Source organism: Pituophis catenifer, unplaced genomic scaffold (genome assembly GCF_029215685.1).
Source record: "Pituophis catenifer annectens isolate HBS135680 unplaced genomic scaffold, rPitCat1.0.hap2 SCAF_10, whole genome shotgun sequence".
Classification (NCBI taxonomy): Eukaryota; Metazoa; Chordata; class Lepidosauria; order Squamata; family Colubridae; genus Pituophis; species Pituophis catenifer.
This window is the reverse complement of record NW_027256890.1, coordinates 757,290-778,715: the sequence shown is the minus strand read 5'-3', so window position 1 is coordinate 778,715 and position 21,426 is coordinate 757,290. Positions and strand designations below refer to the sequence as shown.

At 43.2% G+C, this 21,426-nt stretch overlaps 1 protein-coding gene across 2 annotated transcripts in view; it reads right to left on the bottom strand.

Moving 5' to 3' along the window:
* GGT5 (gamma-glutamyltransferase 5) overlaps positions 1-21,426 on the bottom strand; it is a 49,759-nt gene that overhangs the window by 9,213 nt on the left and 19,120 nt on the right. For both annotated transcript variants that reach the window (XR_011600805.1, XM_070950300.1), the window contains exons 6-8: positions 5,993-6,139; positions 1,279-1,415; positions 98-288 (exon numbers count right to left, since the gene is read on the bottom strand). Coding sequence is in view for 1 of the 2 variants with exons in the window: in XM_070950300.1 (XP_070806401.1) it covers positions 98-288; positions 1,279-1,415; positions 5,993-6,139 (475 nt within the window). In the remaining variant the exon portion in view is untranslated. The remainder of the gene's footprint in view (positions 1-97; positions 289-1,278; positions 1,416-5,992; positions 6,140-21,426) is intronic.

Genomic DNA, 21,426 nt, shown 5'->3' with positions numbered 1-21,426 from the left:
AGACCCTAACTGGAAGGAGGTGAGACCTCCTGGACATGGAGGGCCAAACGGTCAAGGCTGCCCTCAGCCTCACATGTCCACAGCTGCCCCCACTTACGGGTGGTTGATGGTGCTGGTGGCTGACACAGCACTCCCGTCTTCTGCCAAAACGGCCACGTGGGAGGTGCCAAAAGGTGCCATTTTCAGCTGGGCCAGGTCATAGTGGCTGGTTGGGTGGTCTCCCCGGCCATCAATCAACTGCCTGATGTGGTCAGCAAAGGCATCTGACATCATCTCGTGGAGAACTTCCTGAAAGGGTGGGCATTCCAGTCAGGAAGGAGACCTGCCATGGGTGGCCCTGAAACCACCTTCCAAAATGCCCACAAGCCAGGAGGGTCGTGAACAGAATGTGGAGTTTCTGGACAAACGTGGATGGACAGTAGAGCAAGGGAAGCCAAAGGTGCTGGGCTCAGAGCCTCCTTTCCCAGCAACTGAGCCATACAGCTCATCACAGAGAAAGATGTTTCCTTTTATGGTGCTCTGTGCCCAGCAGAAGGGGGTGCACACAGGAAAAAGAAGACTCCCTTTTCTGCATTAACCAACAGTGTGCCAATGCCTCAGGTCAGGGCTGCTGTAAATTAAATAGCTGGCCTCTTTATCCTTCCAGCATTTTCATCCAATATGAAGTCAGAAAACCTTTTATATTTTCCTTACTCTGCTTGTAATTGAACGTTTTATCTTTATTTGACTTCTCTGAGCTGTTGCAAAAATCAGTTTTTTGTATATTAATTAGAAATTCAGGACTCTCGTTTCATATCACATGCAAACAGTGGTGAGGACCGAAAACCAGCCTTTAAGTGCTGATTTTCATGATGTAATCTAACAGTTGGCACATTTTTTTCTGTGCTGTGAACAGCATCGGAGAGTTCTCGGGGCCATTTGCTCCCTTCAAAATAATTGAGGGAGCTAAGCTGCAGAAAAATATCCAGCTCATTTTTATAATGTTTAGGGGACAATTAAGACCTACCTTGCAAAGAATGGTTTGGAAATATAGGCTATAAATGGTAAATATGTAAAGAATACAATGGATATTAACTTCCACTTATCTGGAAGTTTTTTTAAAAAACCCAATAAGAACGTTGTCCTTGCCATCTAAGAATAAAAATCCGAGGAGCAAAGTACCAGCTTTTGACACACATTTACTAGACACGCAAGTGGGCATCAGGATGACTCTAAGCACTGAGCTGCTGACCCTAATGCAATTCCAAGAATCTGAAGGCAGTTCCAGGAAAGACCCACCTCTTTTATTTTAGAAAAATTAGGGTCATCTAATTTTGCTCTTTGGCCATTGGCAAACTTCAAGGTCTCTGCAATGTAGTGATAGACCCTCGCTCTTCTGTTTGGCTCTTCCAGATCCACTTTGGTGAAATTGAACCCTGAAAGACAAGGAGAGTTGTGGATGACCTTATCATCAATAGACTTAAAAACATGTTTACAGGCAGCCCTCAACTTACAGGGACTTATGAGCCGGGGTGGCACAGTGGTTAGCATGCAGCATTGCAGACTAATTCTGCATTCCACTGCCAGGAGTTCGATTCTGACTGGTTCAAAGTTGACCCAGCCTTCTGTCCTTCCGAGATCGGTAAAATGAGGACCCAGATCGTTGGGGGCAAGAGGCTGACTCTGTAAACCGCTCAGAGAGGGCTGTGAAGCACTGTGGAGCAGTATGTAAGTATGTGCTATTGCTACGACCAGAATTGGGACCAGAACTTCTATCACTAATTGTGACTGATTTTATGATCTTTTTGCCATGGTTGTTATGTGAATCACACATTTGTTAAGTAAACTTGGCTTCCACCATTGATTTTTCTTGTTGAAAAGCTCCTGGGAAGGTCATAAGTGGTACTCTGGGATGCTGCAACTATTGTAAATATATGCCGGTTGCCAAGGAGCCAAATTTTGATCATGTGACCATGAGGTCACCGCAACGGTCATAAGTGCCTGTACCAGTGATAAGCCACATTTTTCAGCACTGTCACAACTTTGAACAATCATTAAAAAAATGTTTCTAAGTTGAGCACTACCTGTTATGCTCAACTAAATAACAAAATTCTGTAGACAGAACAATATTGTTTACACATGTCAGCTCTTGATATCTTTACTCCAAACACCAAGAATGCAACAAGAAGAACATTTGCATTCTTAAAACACATCAATAACCCCATTGATGAGAGCCTCAGATGATACCTCATCTGACAAGAATAAATCAAAGGAGCTAAAATTCCGATCTCCAAAAGCAAGGTGATTGCAACCAAGTATTAAATGTACCTTGTTTGATTGCTATTATATTTCCTGCAATTTGCAACAAATTGATTTCACATTGTTTCAGGCTTGTTATTTGAAAAACCACATAATAACTAATATAAATTTCATCAGCTCCACTTTCCTTGAAGAAAGGTTATTGATTTATAAGACAAATTAAGTCCTGTGGGACTTCAAAATCAGTGATAATATTTGTAATAGCCCAATAGCTTAAGAATATAAAACAATGAATATAAAGTAAAGAAATCCTTCAAATAGGCAGATTCCCCTTGAAATCCTGGAGACAGCAACACAAAAGCACCCTCTAAAAAAAAAACCCAGGAAATGTCTGAATAAGCTAGGTTCTGGAAAACAAACTCCTGCTGTCTGCGGTTTTCTTCTCAATTAGCATAACTTCCCTAGGAAAGGAATCCCTTTCACAAGAAAAGGTTCAACTAATGCCTTTAAACAGTATTAGGCAGGAATTAACCAAGCTCTGTAGAAATGAGCCACCAAATGTTACAATTGATTAAATTATGAACTGGACTATCTAAGCTTCACTTTGCTGGCTGAGAAACTGACAAACAATCCGGATAGGCAGCAGGAAAGTCCTGATAAAGAGATAGGATTGGGAAAGTTTCACAAGGACCCATTGTGAGTAATATGACAAATCTTGGAGCAGAAATGACAAATGCAACCAACTAAGTGTGAACACAAGCCTTGTGAAAAAAGTCACATAGATTGACAGGTTATAAATAATAAACTTTCTGTATAAATATCTGAGCCAGCTTTTACTCAGGGCAATTCATTTGGACTGCTGTCCCAAGAGTCAGGCTTTCTATTTCTGCAGAAACAAACAGCTGGAAAACGACATTCCTCATTCCAGAGTGTTGTTGGCCAACAACTGGACCAAAAAAATTAAATGTTTACATTGAATAAAACACTGAGATAGATCAAGCTTATTTTTATCTCTACCAAAGTTTTAAAAACAGCTTCCTTTGAACCAAATGGTTACAAAATAACATTATTAAAGTCTCACTTCACTAAAAACACATATTTAGATCCTGTTTTTAAATTGAATTATTATTCCATAAACAAAGTTTTTCATGGGAAAGGGCCCCAGGCATTTGCCTTCTTACAGCCCTGCACTCTTGTGGAATGCCCCTTTCCAGCAGGCATTCCGATTCTTGCCCAAAACCCCTGATAATAATTCTCAAGGTGAGCCTAAAGACCTAAACGCTGAATTTCCCTGTTCAACTGACCAACCTCGGATGAAGGCCCAGCTGAAGGACAGCTGAGATTGGTAAAACTACCTTTCTCTAAAGGTAAAATCTTGTAAGATGTTCCTACCAAGGAAATGTATCTGATCTCTTGGAAATTAGTTTAAAATAATGTCACGCTCTTGACAGGAAGGCCTTGCATGAAGTCAATTAACTCTGGAATTAAATTCCTCCTAGTTACATTTATCTTCCTTTCCTGGTTGAAAAGAATTCCTGGAAATCCTTAGCCCAAGATAAACAAACTTAACTTAAAATCTTGATTGCTTCTACAGTTATTATTATAATACAAGAGTATTGAAGGTGATTTATTCCAGTTTATAGACATCTTACATTTGGCTCTTTACTCTAATTCTATCAAAGCATGCAAAGAAATTATATATTTTCTAATTTGAGGAAACAAGAACACCATTAAAATACAGTATCAGAAATAACAATGGATCAATAATCCATTATTATATAATAATATACTGTAATTTAATCAACCAACCAAAGCAGCTGTTGAAATTGTAGCTTTCATATTTTTATCAAGCAAATAGTTCTGTAATAATTATAGTGGAACTCATGCTCAACTCAAGAATAACTTGCTCAGTTAAAACTAAAGTAATGTAGATGGCTTTGAGAAAAGCTTATTCTATCTAAGAATAACAGAAAACAAAAAAAGATCAATATACTTTTTATATTAATATTCTGGAAAACCATCGGGAAAATGAGTGCTTTTCAACACCACAGAATAATTGTAGTCACAGTCACTGGACATGAAGCGCATGTAGCCAAATTAACCACAGAAAATTATAGTATGAAAAGAACTCAGGTTCTGTAAACAAAACAAAACCCAAAACTCCTATTCCCTCTTCTCTTGCTGAAGCTTCTGTGTGGCCCCCATTTGTATCTTGAATAGATCACATTAATTTGAATCTGGAAGGCAGCATCATATTGGGCTTCCTCCAAAACCATCTGCTCTATGCCATGACTAACAATTCTACTTTGGAAAAAAGCTTCTGTGCAATTGTTTGGTCTTGAATAAATGCTGCAGCAGTGCCCCATGCTCAGACAGCAATTTCCCTGAGGTCCTGTTAATGCCAGTAATGACCCAGATGCAGCTCCCATCCTGCTCAGCTCTGGACAGGTAGAATTCTGGGTTCCTGGGTGAGGAAGCTAAGCCTTGACCAAATCCCAAGGACAGAGTTTCTTCACCTTGGCAACTGTAAGGGGTGTGGACTTCAACTCCCAGAATTCCCCACCCAGGGAGTTGGGTCCACATCAGAGGTGGGTTTCAGCAGGCTTTGAGCAGTTTGGGAGAACCGGCAGTGGAAATTTTGAGTAGTTCGGAGAACCGGTAGTAAAAATTCTGACTGGCCCTGCCCCCATCTATTCTCTGCCTCCTGAGTCCCAGCTGATTGGGAGGAAATGGGGATTTTACAGTATCCTTCCCCTGGAGTGGGCTGGGAATGGAGATTTTACAGTATCCTTCCCCTGGAGTGGGGTGGGAATGGAGATTTTACAGTATCCTTCCCCTGCCACGCCCACCAAGCCACGCCCACAGAGCCAGTAGTTAAAACTTTTGAAACCCACCATTGGTCCACATGTCTTAAAGGTGGAGAAACCCTGTTCTAGGAGGAAGGGCAGCCCTCTCTGGGAAGGCTCAAAGCCTCTTGCAGAAGAGTTCAGGCTGGTGCTTGACTTGTGGAATAAGTTGCAATGGACCCTATTATTTTATTGTCAACCCCCTAGAACAGCTAAGGACTGGTCACTGATGGTGAATTTAGACTAGATTAGACTAGAATAACAGAGCTGAAAGGGACCTTGTAGGTCATCCAGTCCAACCCCACCGCCAAGCAGGAGACCCTACACCATTTCTGACAGATGGCAGCCCAGTCTCTTCTTGAAAGCTTCCAGTGGTGAAGCTCCCACAACTTCTGAAGGCAACTTCTGTTCCATTGGCTGATTGTTCTCACTGTCAGAAAATTTCTCCTTATTTCTAGGTTGAATTTCTCCTTGGTCAGTTTCCATCCATTATTATTCCTTGTCTGGCCTTCAGGTGCTTTGGAAAATAGCTTGACCCTCTCCTCTCTGTGGGAGCCCCTCAAGTATTGGAAGACTGCTATCCTGTCTCCCCTGGTCCTTCTCTTCACTAGACTAGCCAGGCCCAGTTCCCGCAACCGTTCATCGTATGTTTTATTCTCCAGTCCCCTCATCATCTTGGTTGCTCTTCTCTGCACTCTTTCTAGAGTTTCAACATCTTTTTTATAATATGGTGATCAAAACTGGATGCAATATTCTAGGTGTGGTCTTACTAAGGCTTTCCAAGCTAGTTCTCCAGGAAGAACATTTCCTAATCTGGTATCACCAGAATCTCACCACCCAGAAGCCAACTGTGATTCTTCCCCAGCTGGGGCCCTGCCTTGGTTAATCAAGAGCTTTTGCTCATTTACCTTTTAGGACATTGAGAATGAAGAAAAGGACTGCTCCAGCTGCTGGCCTTGGGGCTGAGAATATGGTATATTTGTCCAGTGACATATTCACAGGTTTCATCAGTTCAACATGATAATTCTTGAGGTCCTCCAATGTCAAGGTGCCACCTAAACAATGATAGGAAAAAAGAGTGAATCTTTCAATCCTCCTAGGAGGCAATACTTTTCAGAAAGGAGGTGCATGGTGTCTCCCTCTCAACTTGAAGCCCCAGGAGAGGCTGCAGACCAGGAGCAGATCTGAACCTTAAAGCTGCCATAGTGTCCAACAGAGATGGCCTTCAAAACTGTCAGCAGCTAACTCTTCTCTGCCCCTTTTTCTGGAAAGAAAATCTTGGATTATATATCTGTAATTAGTGGACTTTTGTGCAACTTCATACGAGAGACATTTTGGAAAAGTGAGACTGCTGGGAAGACCACTGGCTAGTGTAGCCATTTAGGGCCCTTCCCCACTTGAACCAAACTGTGATACAAACATTGTGATTTTATCTTTTTCTTATCTGCAGCCCAAACCTCAGTGTCAGGCTTGCCTCCGTTCAAAGCTCAAGAAAGAAAAACCCCATGTTTGTAGAGAAAGGTACTTTTACTGAGTATGAACTGAATGCAGCGAAAGAAAAGCAAAGTCTGAGGCAAGAGGCGTGAAAATTACATATTGAAAGTATCCCCCAAATCCCTCCCCCCACAGTCCCAAGGCAAATGTCCAATCCACATCTCCCCAAGGTGTCATGTGGGGCACTTCTTTAGGCGGCCCCATCTACCTGGTATGCCGGAACGGTTGATCTTGGCAGTTATCAGCTCTCTCTGCAGCTGCTAAAAAGACAGCGAGAATTTTCCTCCCTCTTTCGAGACATCTCCACCAGCTCCCTTCCCCCCTCCCAAATACCTATAAAACCTCCCCTCTCCTGTTACAATGGCAGCCTAAAGCAAGCAAGCATCATGAGGCTGACATTCGGCCCTCCTGCAGAAGAGACGTTAGTCCTTAAAAAAGAAACAATGGAAATAGACAGAATAGAAGCAAATGATAAAATATCCAACATACATATAATATGTATAAATCCCAACTTGTTAAGGGTATTTACTGTGAAATTTTTGTAAAAGTTTAGGAGCCTTAACATCTTGCTCATTCACCCATTCCGATTGAGAGGAAGGGAAATGTTTCCAGGCCACCAAGTACTGTACTCTACCCCTATGTTTCCTGGAATCAAGGATTTCTTTGACCTCAAAATGTTGCTCCCCTTCAATGAGAAGTGGGACCCGAGGGGAGGTCAAGTCGAATCAAGGAGGCATGTACAGGTTTCAGCAAACTTACATGGAACACCGGGTGGATTCTCCGGAGAGTTTTGGGTAGCTCCAACTGTACTGTGACCGGGTTTACAATTCGCACAATGGGAAACGGTCCAACGTATTTGGGGCCAAGTTTTTCCAACTTTTGGGTAGTTTGTAAGTACTTAGTGGAGAGGACAACCCTATCACCAACTTGGTAATTCCTTGGCATAGCCCTTTTCTTATCCGCCTGTTTCTTATGGGCTCTATGAACCTCATCTAACGCCTTACGTGCTACAGGCCAGGTGACCTGTAGCTGTTCAATCCATTCTACAAAGGATGGAATTTGAGGCTTTTCCTGTGGTAACTCCGGGATAGGCACAAAGTCCTGACCACTTTGAATGGTGTAAACCCAGTACTTCTATGTATGGAATTATTATAAGCCACCTCTTCAAACGGTAGTAAATCTGTCCAGTTATCTTGCTTTTACATAACACCTGAGGTATTGTTCCAACACCGAATTAGCTCTTTTGCAACCCCCATTAGTCTGAGGATGGTGGGTGGAGCTTAGCCCTTGGGCAGAACCTAACAATTTCAGAAATTCCCTCCAAAAGGGGGAGGTGAATTGAACCCCTTTATCAGAAATAATTCGTTCTGGAACCCTGTATAACCTATAGACATTGTTGAATAAACAATTTATCCAATGTCCTCACTGAGGGAATTTTTGAACAGGGTACAAAGTGCACTTGTTTGGAGAACAAGTCTGTAATCTCCCAAATGACTGTATTTTCATTACTTTCAGGTAGTTCGACAATAAAGTCCCTGGATATCTTCTTCCACGGAGCCCTTGGTCTGGCCACAGTCTGGAGTAGCCTGGGTGGCTTCCCTAGCCGAAGCACATGGCAGCTAGCAACAACAATGCACGGAAACGGCATTGTCGCATTGGTGGATGATCTCTGGAGGGCTCGGGACAGGGGTTGTTTCTCTGTCCTGGTCCTATTAGATCTCTCGGTGGCCTTCCTCTCTGACTGGTCGCAGTTCGTGTTGACAGGGGGGCAGAGATCGACCTCGAGGCACCTTGTGTGTGGGGTATTGCAAGGGTCGGTTCTCTCGCCCCTTCTGTTCAACATTTATGTGAAGCCGCTGGGTGAGATCATCCGTGGTTTCGGGGTGAAGTGTCATCTGTATGCTGATGATACTCAGCTGTACATCTCCACCCCGGACCACCCCAATGATGCCCTTGATGTGATGTCCCGGTGCCTGGAGGCCGTGCGGATCTGGATGGGGAGAAACAGGCTCAGGCTCAACCCATCCAAGACCGAGTGGCTGTGGTTTCCGACGTCCCGATATAGTCAGCTGGTGCCATCACTGACTTTTGGGGGCGAGTCGTTGGCCCCCACAGAGAGGGCTCACAACTTGGGTGTCCTCCTGGATACATGGCTGTCTTTGGAAGAGCATATGATGGCTGTGGCCAGGGGGGCTTTTTATCAGGTTCGCCTGATCCCCCAGTTGTGTCCCTTTCTGGATCAGGATGCCTTACGCACGGTCACTCATGCCCTCGTCACGTCCCACTTGAACTACTGTAATGCTCTTTATATGGGGCTCCCCTTGAGGAACACCCGGAGGCTCCAACTGGTCCAGAATGCGGCCGCGTGGGTGGTGATGGGGGTGACTCAACACTCCCATGTAACACCTCTCCTGCGTGAACTGCACTGGCTCCCAGTGGTCTTCCGGGTGCGCTTCAAGGTATTGGTTACCACCTTTAGAGCGCTCCATGGCTTAGGGCCCGGGTATTTACAAGACCGCCTTCTGCCGCCAGTAGCCTCCCACCGACCAGTACGCTCCCACAGAGAGGGGCTCCTCAGGGTTCTGACGGCCAAACAATTTTGGCTGGCGGCCCTCAGGGGGAGAGCCTTCTCTGTGCGGGCACTGACCCTCTGGAACGAGTTGCCCCCGGAGATACGGCGGATCCCGGATCTGCGCACTTTCTGCCGTGCCTTAAAGACATTTAAGGGAGACCACTGTACCTCAGACAGCTGGTTGTGAGTCCCTCCTTGTGAAGTGGGGCCACGGGGTTCAGATGGGTTTGCTGATCACGTACCTGGCTCCCTGCCACGTGGTGGCAGCCCTGCCCGAGCTACTCAACGTTATTGCCGCGGTGGCGGTTGATACCCCCAGACTTATGGTCATGGGGGATTTCAACCTGCCATCCGTGGGTGAGGCATCTGAGGTGGCTCGGGAGTTCATGGCTTCCATGACGGCCATGGACCTGACCCAACTAATTCATGGCCCTACGCACACCGGGGGAAACACACTGGACTTGGTTTTTGTCTCTGGACAGTGGTTGAGTGATCTCGAGATAGGGGATATAGTCATCGAGCCCTTGTCATGGTCAGATCACTCGCTCCTTCGCCTTGACCTTCGAACCGCAGCACCCCACCGCAGGGAGGCGGAACCGGTAAGATGGTACCGCCCCAGGCGCCTGATGGAACCTGATAGGTTCCAGATGGAGCTTGGGCCAATCCCGGAGGTTCTGGCTCACGCCTCATCTGGGGACCTAGTGGCCGCCTGGGATAGGGCGGCGGCTGGAGCCCTGGATCGAATCGTGCCTTTGCGGCCTCTGACCCGGCACCGATCTCGCCTGGCTCCTTGGTTCACCGAGGAGCTGAGGGAGATGAAGCGCCGGAAAAGACGCCTAGAGAGCTGTTGGAGGGCTAGTCTTTCTGAATCTGACCGAACACTGGTAAGATCTCATATTAGGAGTTACCTAGTGGCGATAAAAGCAGCAAAGTGTACTCACTTTACTGCTCTTATTGCGTCATCAGATAATCGCCCGGCCACCCTGTTTAGGGTGACCCGCTCCCTGCTCCACCAGGAAGCGCGGGAGGACCCCTTGGAGGGAAGAGCCGAGGATTTTGTTCAGTATCTGTATGACAAAATCACTCAGATTCGGGCAGGTCTGGACTCCGACGGGATAGATCCAGCGAGGGTGACGGAGACAGGTCTTGAGACTGTTATCTGGGATGAGTTTGATCCTGTGACCCCAGATGACGTGGACAGGATTCTGGGTAGATTGAACGCGACCACATGTTTGTTGGACCCGTGTCCCTCCTGGTTAGTGCTGGCTTCCTGGGAGGTGACGCGAGGCTGGCTCCAGGGGATTATAAATGCTTCGTTGGGTGAGGGTGTCTTTCCCGTCGCCTTGAAAGAGGCGGTGGTAAGGCCTCTCCTCAAGAAGCCTTCCCTGGACCCGGCAGTATTGGCTAATTATCGTCCAGTCTCCAACCTTTGCTTCGTTGCGAAGGTTGTTGAGAGTGTGGTTGCGCGACAGCTACCCCAGTACCTGGATGAAGCGTCGTATCTAGATCCGTTCCAGTCGGGCTTCAGGCCTGGGTACAGCACGGAAACGGCATTGGTCGCGTTGGTTGATGATCTCTGGAGGGCTCGGGACAGGGGTTGTTCCTCTGTCCTGGTCCTGTTAGACCTCTCAGCGGCTTTTGATACCATCGACCATGGTATCATGCTGCACCGGCTGGAAGGGTTGGGGGTGGGAGGCACCGTTTTACGGTGGTTCTCCTCCTTTCTCTCTGACCGGTCGCAGTCTGTGTTGACAGGGGGGCAGAGATCGACCCCAAGGCCCCTTATATGTGGGGTGCCGCAGGGATCGGTTCTCTCGCCCCTTCTGTTCAACATTTATGTAAAGCCGCTGGGCGAGATCATCCGTGGTTTCGGGGTGAAGTACCATCTGTACGCTGATGACACCCAGCTGTACATCTCCACCCCGGACCACCCCAACGATGCCCTTGAAGTGATGTCCCAGTGCCTGGAGGCCGTACGGATCTGGATGGGGAGAAACGGGCTCAGGCTCAACCCATCCAAGAGTGGCTGTGGTTTCCGACGTCCCGATATAGTCAGCTGGTGCCATCGCTGGCTATTGGGGGCGAATCATTGGCCCCCACGGAAAGGGCTCGTAACTTGGGCGTCCTCCTGGACTCACGGCTGTCTTTAGAAGAGCACTTGACGGCCGTGACCGGGAGGATTTTTCATCAGGTTCGCCTGATTCACCAGTTGCGTCCCTTTCTAGATCGGGACTCGTTACGCACAGTCACTCATGCCCTCGTCACCTCTCGTCTGGACTATTGTAATGCTCTCTACATGGGGCTCCCCTTGAGGTGCACCCGGAGGCTCCAACTGGCGCAGAGTGCGGCCGCGCGGGTGGTTATGGGAGCAACATGGAGCTCCCATGTAACACCTCTCCTGCGCGAGCTGCACTGGCTCCCGGTGCGCTTCAAGGTTCTGGTTACCACCTTTAAAGCGCTCCATGGCTTGGGACCTGGTTACTTACGGGACCGCCTACTACCATCATCAGCCTCCCACCGACCAGTACGCTCCCACAGAGAGGGGCTCCTCCAGGTGCCGTCGGCCAAACAATGTCGGCTGTCGGCCCCTAGGGGGAGAGCCTTCTCTGTGGGGGCACCGACGATCTGGAACGAGCTCCCCCCAGAGATACGGAGGATTCCGGATCTGCGCACCTTCCGCCGCGAGTTGAAGACGCTTTTATTTCATCAAGCTGGCCTCGCCTAAATCTTCTCCCTTTTAAATGTAAATTCTAAATTTTAATGGATTTTAAAATGGGTATTTTTAAATGGGTATTAATTCAGCCAAATTTATTTAATCCGTTTTATTCGATTTTAAATTTTGTATATTTATGTGTTTTACTTCATGGCTGTGCACCGCCCTGAGTCCTTCGGGAGTAGGGCGGTATAGAAATTCAATAAAATAAATAAATAAAATAAATTTTTGTTTCATCAAGCTGGGCTGACCTGACCATATTTTTAAAATTGTTTGAATTTTAAATTGCTAAATTATGGGTTTTTTAATATGGGGGTGTTTTAACTGTGGGCCAAATTAATTTAATTGGTGTTTAATATTGTTTTAATTTTTGTATTTTTCTGTATTTTATCTGCTGGCTGTTCACTGCCCCGAGTCCTTCGGGAGAAGGGCGGTATACAAAATAAATAAATAAATAAATAAATAAATAAATAAATAAATAAATAATAATAATAATAATAATAATAATAATAATAATAATAATAATATGCCTTGATATCTTTCTTTAGGGAAGGCCACCAAAATTGTCTTTTGACCAAATGTAGAGTCTTAACAAACCCAAAATGTCCGGCCACTTTGGCATCATGGGACTGTTGTAGCACTGCCCCCCTCAGACTGGCCGGGACATACAACTTGTCCCCCATCCATGCGAGACCATCATGAACAGTACACTTGTTGCTGTGAGAGGTGAACCAGTCATCAGTTTGTAGCGCTTCTTTTAACTGCTCCCTTAAACAAGTAGGTAGGTCCGATTCTCCTCTCGCCTGGGCTCTGGTAACAACAGGACCTGCCAACTGCTTTGAAGGGATAACCGGGCAGACCACCTCTAGACGTGCGCCATTGTATTGAGGCAGTCATGAGAGGGCATCGGCCATAAAGTTCTTTCCTCCCAGTTGGTATCGCAAGGAGAAATTGAAGCGATTGAAATGTTGTGCCCACCGGACCTGTTTTGGTGACAATTTCCGAGGGGTTTTTAGGGCTTCTAAATACTTATGGTCTGTCCACACCTCAAAAGGGTGTTTTGCCCCTTCAAGGAAATGCCTCCAGGTTAGCAAGGCCCAGCGGACAACAAAAGCTTCCTTCTCCCAAATCGCCCATCTCTGTTCAGTCTCAGACAGTTTGCGGGAGGTGTAAGCACAGGGTTGCAGAGACCCATCAGCATTTGCTTGAAGTAACACCGTTCTGACAGCTACATCACTTGCATCAGCCTGAATGTTGTGGCCCGTCAGCGGCCTATGCAGCTAGTAGCTGATTCAGAGAGCGAGGAGGCTGGTGTGGTGCTGCGCCAGCAGCCTGTGCAGCTGGGACTCGAGTCAGACAATGAGGAGGCTGGAGAAGATGTGGTGCCAGAGGCAGGGATTCAGCCAGGGGCTTCAGAACCTCCAGAAGCTCCTTTAAGTGAAGAGGATGAAGAGGATGAAGAGGAGGAGCCTCTTCTCAATGCATGGGCGTGCAGAGCTGCCAAAAGGCAGGAGTGGCTCCTAAGGAGGAGTTCTACTCGAGAGTAAGGCTTGGGGCTAATTGGCCACTCCCTTAGCCTATCTAAGGAGGAACGCTGACTGAAGCAATTTGTAGGGAACAACTTTAGTTCACTCTCCTTTGCGTCTGGATTCTCTGCAAATTGCTTCTGGGCTTTCTGCCAACCGTAGTAAGATTGTGATTACTTTATCTTTGGTTTCTTGTAGGCTGTTAAGAAAGTTTATTAACAGCCTTTGTTTGAAAAAGACTGAGTTATTTTAGTAAACTAAGTTTTGTACAGACTTTGTGTGTGCTGAGTTCTTTGGGATCCATAGCTGGGGCAGAACGCTGGACGACAAAAGGGGCTCCATGTCAGGGTGCTTCAGGACCGGCTCAGCGGCAAACAATCGCTTTAGTTTCTCAAAAGCTGCCTGACATTCCATGGTCCATTCAAGCGGCCTACTGGGCTTTGGCCTGGCTTTCCCCCTTTGTTTTCAGGAGGTTGGTAATGGGCAAGGCAATCTGGGAAAATGTTGGAATAAACTGCCGATAAAAGTTAGCAAAGTCCAAGAAGCTTTGTAGCTGCTTGCGAGTACTGGGGCGGGGGGTGGGGTTGCCCACTCCAGGACTGCCCGGACTTTCTCCGGATCCATTTCTATCCCCTCATGAGATATGTGGTAACCCAAATAGTCAATCTTATTCTGATGGAATTCACATTTCGACAATTTAGCATACAGTTCAGCCGCTCTGAGTTTTTTCAGAACGGACTGCATCAGTTTCACGTGTTCGTCCATGGTCTCTGTGTAGATAGAATGTCATTGAGGACCCCCTTGTAAAGATGCTCATGTAACACCTCATTAATTAATTGCATGAACACTGCCGGTGGTCCCTGTAGCCCAAAGGGGAGCGCCCTAAATTGAAAGCAACCCAAGGGGCAATTGAAAGCAGTTTTCCACTCATCCCCCTGATTAATCTGGACCTTGTAGTAAGCCTCTCTCAAATCCAGTTTGGTGAAGATCTTCCCCTTTGCCAAGTGAGCTAGCATGTCTTTCATAAGGGGTAGTGGGTAGACATTTTCCACGCAAATAGCGTTCAGGTTCTTATAGTCGACACACAAGCGAAGAGAGCCATCTTTCCTCTCCTGAAACAAAACTGGGGCCTCACCAGTTGGATGAAGCCCCCTTTTAGGTTTTTATCAATAAAGTTCCTCAGATCCTCCAGCTCGTGTGGGGTCATGGAATAGATCTTTGGTTTAGGGAGCTTCACCCCTGGAAGGATCTCTATGCCACAGTCAATGGGTCGGTGGGGTGGGAGCACATCTGACGCCTTCTCACTGAAAGCCCCCCTGAGGTCCAAATATTCGTTAGGGATTTTCTCCTCCCCCGCAATATGTTCACTCGCCACCGCTGCTCACTCCTTCGCAGCTTTGGACATGCAAAAAGGTTTGCCCCCTTCCTTCCCTGGGGGGGGGAGGGCGGAGGAGATGCATAACCACCCCGTCCTCCAGTTCACTTGGGGGTTCCATGTCTGTAGCCAAGGCAGTCCAAGCAAAAGAGGTTGTTCCATGTCTGGGGCCATGATAAAACTCAAGACCTCTCAATGATCCCCCATCCACATTTCAATTGGTTTGGTCACAAAGTCGGCTGCCCCCCCACCGCTACTGACCTATCCAACTGGCAAAATGCAATGGGCACTTTCATGGTTTTTAGTCTCAGCCCCAGTTTGTCCATCACCTCAGGGCTGATTACACACCTGGTGCATCCAGAGTCTAAGAGGGCTAGCATCTTTCCCTGGGCCCCGGATGAAAGCACCCTTAGTTCGACTGGGATAGTCATGGAGCCCCCACACTGACTTACCAGGGGATCATCATTTTCTTGTCACAAGATGACAAGAAAAGAGCCTACACCAGGAACTGGAAGTTGGCGTCACAGCGAGATGCGTGGGGTTTTTGGAAGCTCCTGAAACCCTGCCAAACCCCGGCTGCTGGACCGTCCGAACTGGACCCCACAGTCTCGATTTGACTGTGGTAGCGGAGGGCACATTCTGAGGACTCCAGGGACATCACTTAGTCCCTGGACAAGCCAGAAAAGCCCTTTTTCCAGCGGCGGAGCAGCAGCCATAGGCTGCGGAGGCTGTGACAACTCCAGGAAGGCAGAGCGGAATGACAGTGAATAGATTGGTGAGAAACTTTTACTTTTCTTTTCAATATATTAAGAACACCCTTATTGATAATTGAGATAGTGATGGTGGGTGAATGAAGAGGAGCGGCGAACCTTTCTTTGGATTAATTTTTATCGTACCCAATACAGAGTTTAAAAGACTTAAAATTGTTTAATTGATTCGCTTCCTTTTTGGATTACCGGATTGAACTGAAAATAGCATTGGGACATATTTGAAACTTGGAAATTTGCTGATATTAGATTTGTTTGGATTGCTGAGTTGGAACATCTGAACTGGTGCTTTTTTTTCTCTTTTGGAATATTTAAAAGAAAGATCTTTTTTTTACTTTTTTTCCCCCTTTCTTCTTCTTCCCTTAAAAAATAGGAGAACCAGGAGAATGTACAGTGCTGCCACCCACTGGAAAAGAAACTTTGCTTCTATGTCTAAGTAGTAGAAGAAAAGAAATATTGTAGCCAAAACAGAGATTGAAGAGCTACTGAACTGAACTGTTGTTTACACAGGTGCTCTTTATTTAAATTGACAAAGCCTGGGAACACACTAGAAGGCTTTGATTTTTTTTTCCTCCTTTTTTTCCCTATGAGTAAATATCTTATTCCCAGTGTGAGGGGGTGGCTTGGAAGGCTAAGCAAAAATCATGCCCTGCAGGCTCTCTGGATATAAAAGGGTTTGAAGGACTATTAAATTCTTCTTTGCTCTTTTTTCTTTTTCTTTTTTTCCTGAATTTTTTTTTATTCCTGTTATCTTTTTGTTTTGTTTTGTTCCTATTTTCATTTTGGAGTTGGGACATCTATCTATTCAATTGGATTAAGGCATTCAAGAGCCTGAAGATTTATTGATATATTTTTTTCTTCCTTTCTTTTTCTTTTTTAATTTCAATTTTGACCTTTCACTTGGAAGAGAATTTTAAATTTGTGGGGTTTTTTTCTTTTTCTTTTTTTGAGTGTGTGTGTTTTTTTGGTTCCCCCCCCCTCCTTCTCTTTGGATTAGGGTTTCAGAGAAACCTGAAGAATTTGAGGAAGTACTGCTTTTTCTTTCCCTTGGTTTTTCTTTTTTTTCCTACGTTCCCTTCCTTCCCCTCCCTTTCTACTGTTTAGGTGGATTGTAACTAAATGAATAAAAAAGTAGCGATGGTGGGAGCTGCTGTGACTACACCATCCTCCTCACCATCTGGAGGCCAACGTTCCATCCAGACAATGTTACAGCAAGAGAAAGATAAAGAAGCAGTGACACAAACGATCCTACAAACACTTCAAAGAATGGAACGGCAACAAAAAAGGATGGAGCAGCAACAACAAATGATGGAACAGCAACAACAATAGATGGAGCAGCAACTATTACAAACAGATGAAAAGGTGGTCAACATACAACAAACAGTGACAAAATATGAAGAGAGATTGGTTAAACTAGAGGAAAAAGAAGGTCAAAAAGAAGAAAAAATGAAGGAATTTGAGAACAGGTTGCGAGAGGTAGAGCAAGGAACATCTGGCTTAATTGGCTGGGAAATGAATAAAGCAGAATTTTTCTTAAGATTCCAAAATGTCGAGGAAGAAAAAGGGGAGGATCTAGTGGAGATTATGAATATGATTCTAGCTGAGGCTCTGGAAGTAACCAAAGAAAAGATGATGGAAGGAATCGATGAAATTTATCGAGTCTATACTGGATATGCAATCCGTAATAAGCTTCCAAGAGAAGTACATATAAGATTCACTAAGAAATCAATCAAGACACAAATTCTGCCGGCTGCTCGTGATAAGGTTTTGAAATACAAAGAGAAAGAAGTGATAGTTCTGAGAGAAATTCCAAGGAAAGTGAGAGAGTTAAGAAGAAGATACCAATTCCTGACTAAAGTTTTATTGCAAAAAGGGATTAATTACAGATGGTTGTTTCCAGAAGGAATAGGTTTAACATGGCAATTTCAAAGATACAGGCTGAACACAATTGATAAGGCAAGAGCGTTTTATTAAAGAAGTTCTTAAAGAGAAAGAGGTAGATATGGAAACCAAAACACAAGCAACATCAGCTTTAATAAAACCTGTTGAAGAGGAATTGATAACGCTGGAAGCAACAGAAGGAGCGGTTGGAGGAGTTATGGAATATAAGGAACAACGTGAAGCCAGAACGACTAGAGCAACAAAACCCATTTATAAAGTATGAATATGGAAGAAAGGAAATTAATTTCAATAAACGTAAATGGACTTAATTCGGCCTGTAAAAGAAGAACAGTATTTCATAAATTGGAAAAACTAAAATTTGATATAATTTGCCTACAGAAAGTGCATATTAAAAAGCAACATGAACAACTATTGATTCAACCAAAACTTGGAAAAACTTTTTTATCATTGTCACAAAGCAAAAAAAGAGGAGTTGCTCTGTATATTAGAAATGTACTAACAACAGAACAGAAATATGCTGATCCAGAAGGTAGAATTTTGATGGTGGAATTAATTGACAACAATACAAAATTACTTTTAGTTGCAATTTGCGCCCCAAACAACAATCAAAGTGACTTTTATAGAAAACTACATAATAAGTTAATTGAAATGGATTATGAAAATGTCTGTATCATGGGAGATTTTAATGGAATTGTGGATGAAAAATTGGACTACAAAACACATAAAACAACAAAACATAGTAGAAAGGTACTGCCGAGACCTTTTTTAAAAATGATAGAGGAAATAAACTTGAAAGATATATGGAGGGAGAGAAATGGGGAAGGTAAAGAATATACTTTCTACTCTGATAGACATTTATCTTGGTCCAGATTAGACATGATATGGACAACAATGGAATTGACTTTAAATATTGAACAGATACTAACCTATGGGCGGACCATAACCCGGTAATTGCTATCTGGAAAGGACGAAAAGGTAGATCTAGATGGACTTTAAACAACACAATACTAAAAGAGAAAGACTTCATACAGAAAATGAAGCGAGAATTGGATTTTTTCTTCAAGGAAAACAAGAAAGAAACATCGACACAAAATCATTGGGACACAATGAAGGCCTTTGCCAGAGGACTAATTATTGATTATACAAGGAAAAGAAACCTGAAGAAAAGATAAACCCTTAAAATATTGACAGATGATCATAAAAGACTTGAAAAGGAATTCCAGAAGGATCCAAATAAGAAAGATGTAAAAATTAAAATGGATATTATAAAGCACAAAATGGATCTACTGGAGAAGGAAGAATTAGCTCAAAAAATAAGAGCTGCCAAACAGAATTATTTTGAAAATGCAAATAAACCCGGCACATGGTTAGTATATAAATTGAAAAAAGAAAGAGAATCGAGAAAAATAATACAATTAATTGATCATCAAGGACTGAGTAGATTTGGAAATAAAGAGATGGGGGAAATAATACAGGAATACTGTACACAATTGTACAAAAAAGACATAATAGAGGAGGATAAAGTGGCAAGGTATTTACAAAAAGCAAAACTACCACAAATCCCCAAAGACATTGAGGAGCTGTTGGATGGAAACATAACGATGATGGAATTGACTGAGGCAATTAAGAAACAGAAAAATGGAAAGACACCAGGACCAGATGGTCTGCCAGCTGAATATTATAGGATGCTACAAGAATCTTTATCTATCCCAATGCTGGAGGTGATGAATGAAGTAATGACAGAAAGAGAAATACCCCAAACATGGATTGAGGCTTATATTACATTGATCCACAAAGAAGAGACAGACCCATAATTAATCAAAAACTATAGACCTATATCCCTGCTAAATGCGGATTATAAAATCTTTGCTACAATATTGGCAGAAAGGCTTAAGAGATATTTGAATAATTTTATACACTCTGATCAAAATGGATTTCTGCCGAAAAGACAAATTAGAGACAACATAAGAATAATTTTGAATACTTTAGAACATTATGAAGCCCATCCAGAAAAGCAGATGGCTTTGATATTTTTAGATGCACAAAAAGCCTTTGACAATGTGAACTGGCGATTTATGATGCTACAAATGGAGGAGATGGGCTTTGGAAAGAAATTCTTACGGCAATTGAAGCTATATATTCCAAACAAAAGGCTAAGGTCATGATAAATGGCGAATTGACAGACTTTATTGAAATAGAAAAAGGCACTAGACAAGGATGTCCACTATCCCTACTATTGTTTGTATTGACACTGGAAGTTTTAAATAAAAATATTAGAGAAGAAAAAGAGATAAAAGGTATGAAAATTCGGAAAGAAGAATATAAGTTGCAAGCTTTTGCAGATGACCTGGTCTTTATTATTGAAGAACCATTAATGTCAATAAATAAATTGTTAGAAAACATTGGAGAGTTTGGGGAAGTAGCTGGTTTGAAAATTAATAAAGAAAAGACAAAGATAATGACTAAAAATACGTTGAAAAAGCAGAGAGAAGAATTGATGGAGATTTCAAATATGCAGGTCATGAATAAGGTAAAATTTTGGGGGATACAATTGACAACAAGGTATAGTTCTCTTAAGGAAAATAATTATAACAAGGTTAAATGACAGATAGGACAAGATTTGGAAAAATGGGGAAACTTGCAACTATCTTTAATTGGGAGAATTGCAACCATCAAGATGAATATTTTGCCTAGAATGTTGTATTTGTTTCAGACAATTCCGATAAAGTTGGATAAGGATTTTTTTAACAGATTTGAATAAAATGATATTGAAATATATTTGGCAAGGGAAAAAGGCAAGAATAAAAATTAAGTTGTTACAATATGCTAAAGTGAGGGGTGGTTTTGGTTTACCTAACTTTGAATTATACTATCAAGCAGCTAGTTTAATGTGGATTAAAGAATGGGTAACATTGAAAAATACTAGATTATTGAATTTGGAGGGACATGATTTGTTGATGGGGTGGCATGCCTTTTTATGGTACAAAGGAACTAAAATACAGGGGTATTTTAGAAGACATCAGATACGTGACGCTTTGCTTTTGAATTGGGAGAGAATTAAAAAATATCATTATTTGAAGATTCCAGTCTGGGTATCTACAATTGAAGCTTTTTCATATCCAGTGATATTTAAAAGGGAACAAATTGTTATATATAGTGAATTATTGGATGAAAAGGGTGAATTTAAATTAAAGCAAGACTTAGAAGATCAGGGATTTAAGATGGATTGGTTTTCATATATGCAAATATTTTCTAGATATCGAGAAGATTTCAAACAAGAAGGTTTTTATAATGTTTTGACTACTTTAGATAAGATATTGATGGGTTCTGATGACCATGTAATTAAAAAGTTGTATGGACACTTGCTAGAGGCAAAACTGGAAGAAGAACAAGTTAAAGAATCAATGATAGCATGGGGGCAAAATTTTGGTTATGGTATTGATTTAGAGAAATGGCAAAAATAGTGGTCATGTAATTATAAAATGACAATGTCTACGGCATATAAGGAGAATTTGTATAAGATGTTTTACAGGTGGATAGACAGAATGTTCAAGAACAAATAGGAGAAGTGCTAGAAGTGCCATCAGACCCCAGGATCTTATTACCATATGTGGTGGACATGCATAGAAGCAAGGAGATTTTGGACTAAGATACACACCTGGTTGGAAAAAATGACAAAGAGACATATTGATCTTAAACCAGAGATATTTTTATTAGGGATCTTACCAGAGACATTTAACAGAGAATTACAATATTTAATTGTGAATATTTTAACAGCGGCTAGAATTGTATTTGCAAAAAACTGGAAAGGAGAGATGATTACTGATGAAGAAATTATTAAGAAAATGTTGGACTGTGCTGAAATGAGTAGATTGACATTTGAAATAAGAGAACAGGAAGATAAACAATATTATTTGATATGGGAGCTATTTTATCAATGGATAGATAATAAAGCATGGAGATGAAATATTATATATGAAATGAAATTTGGAT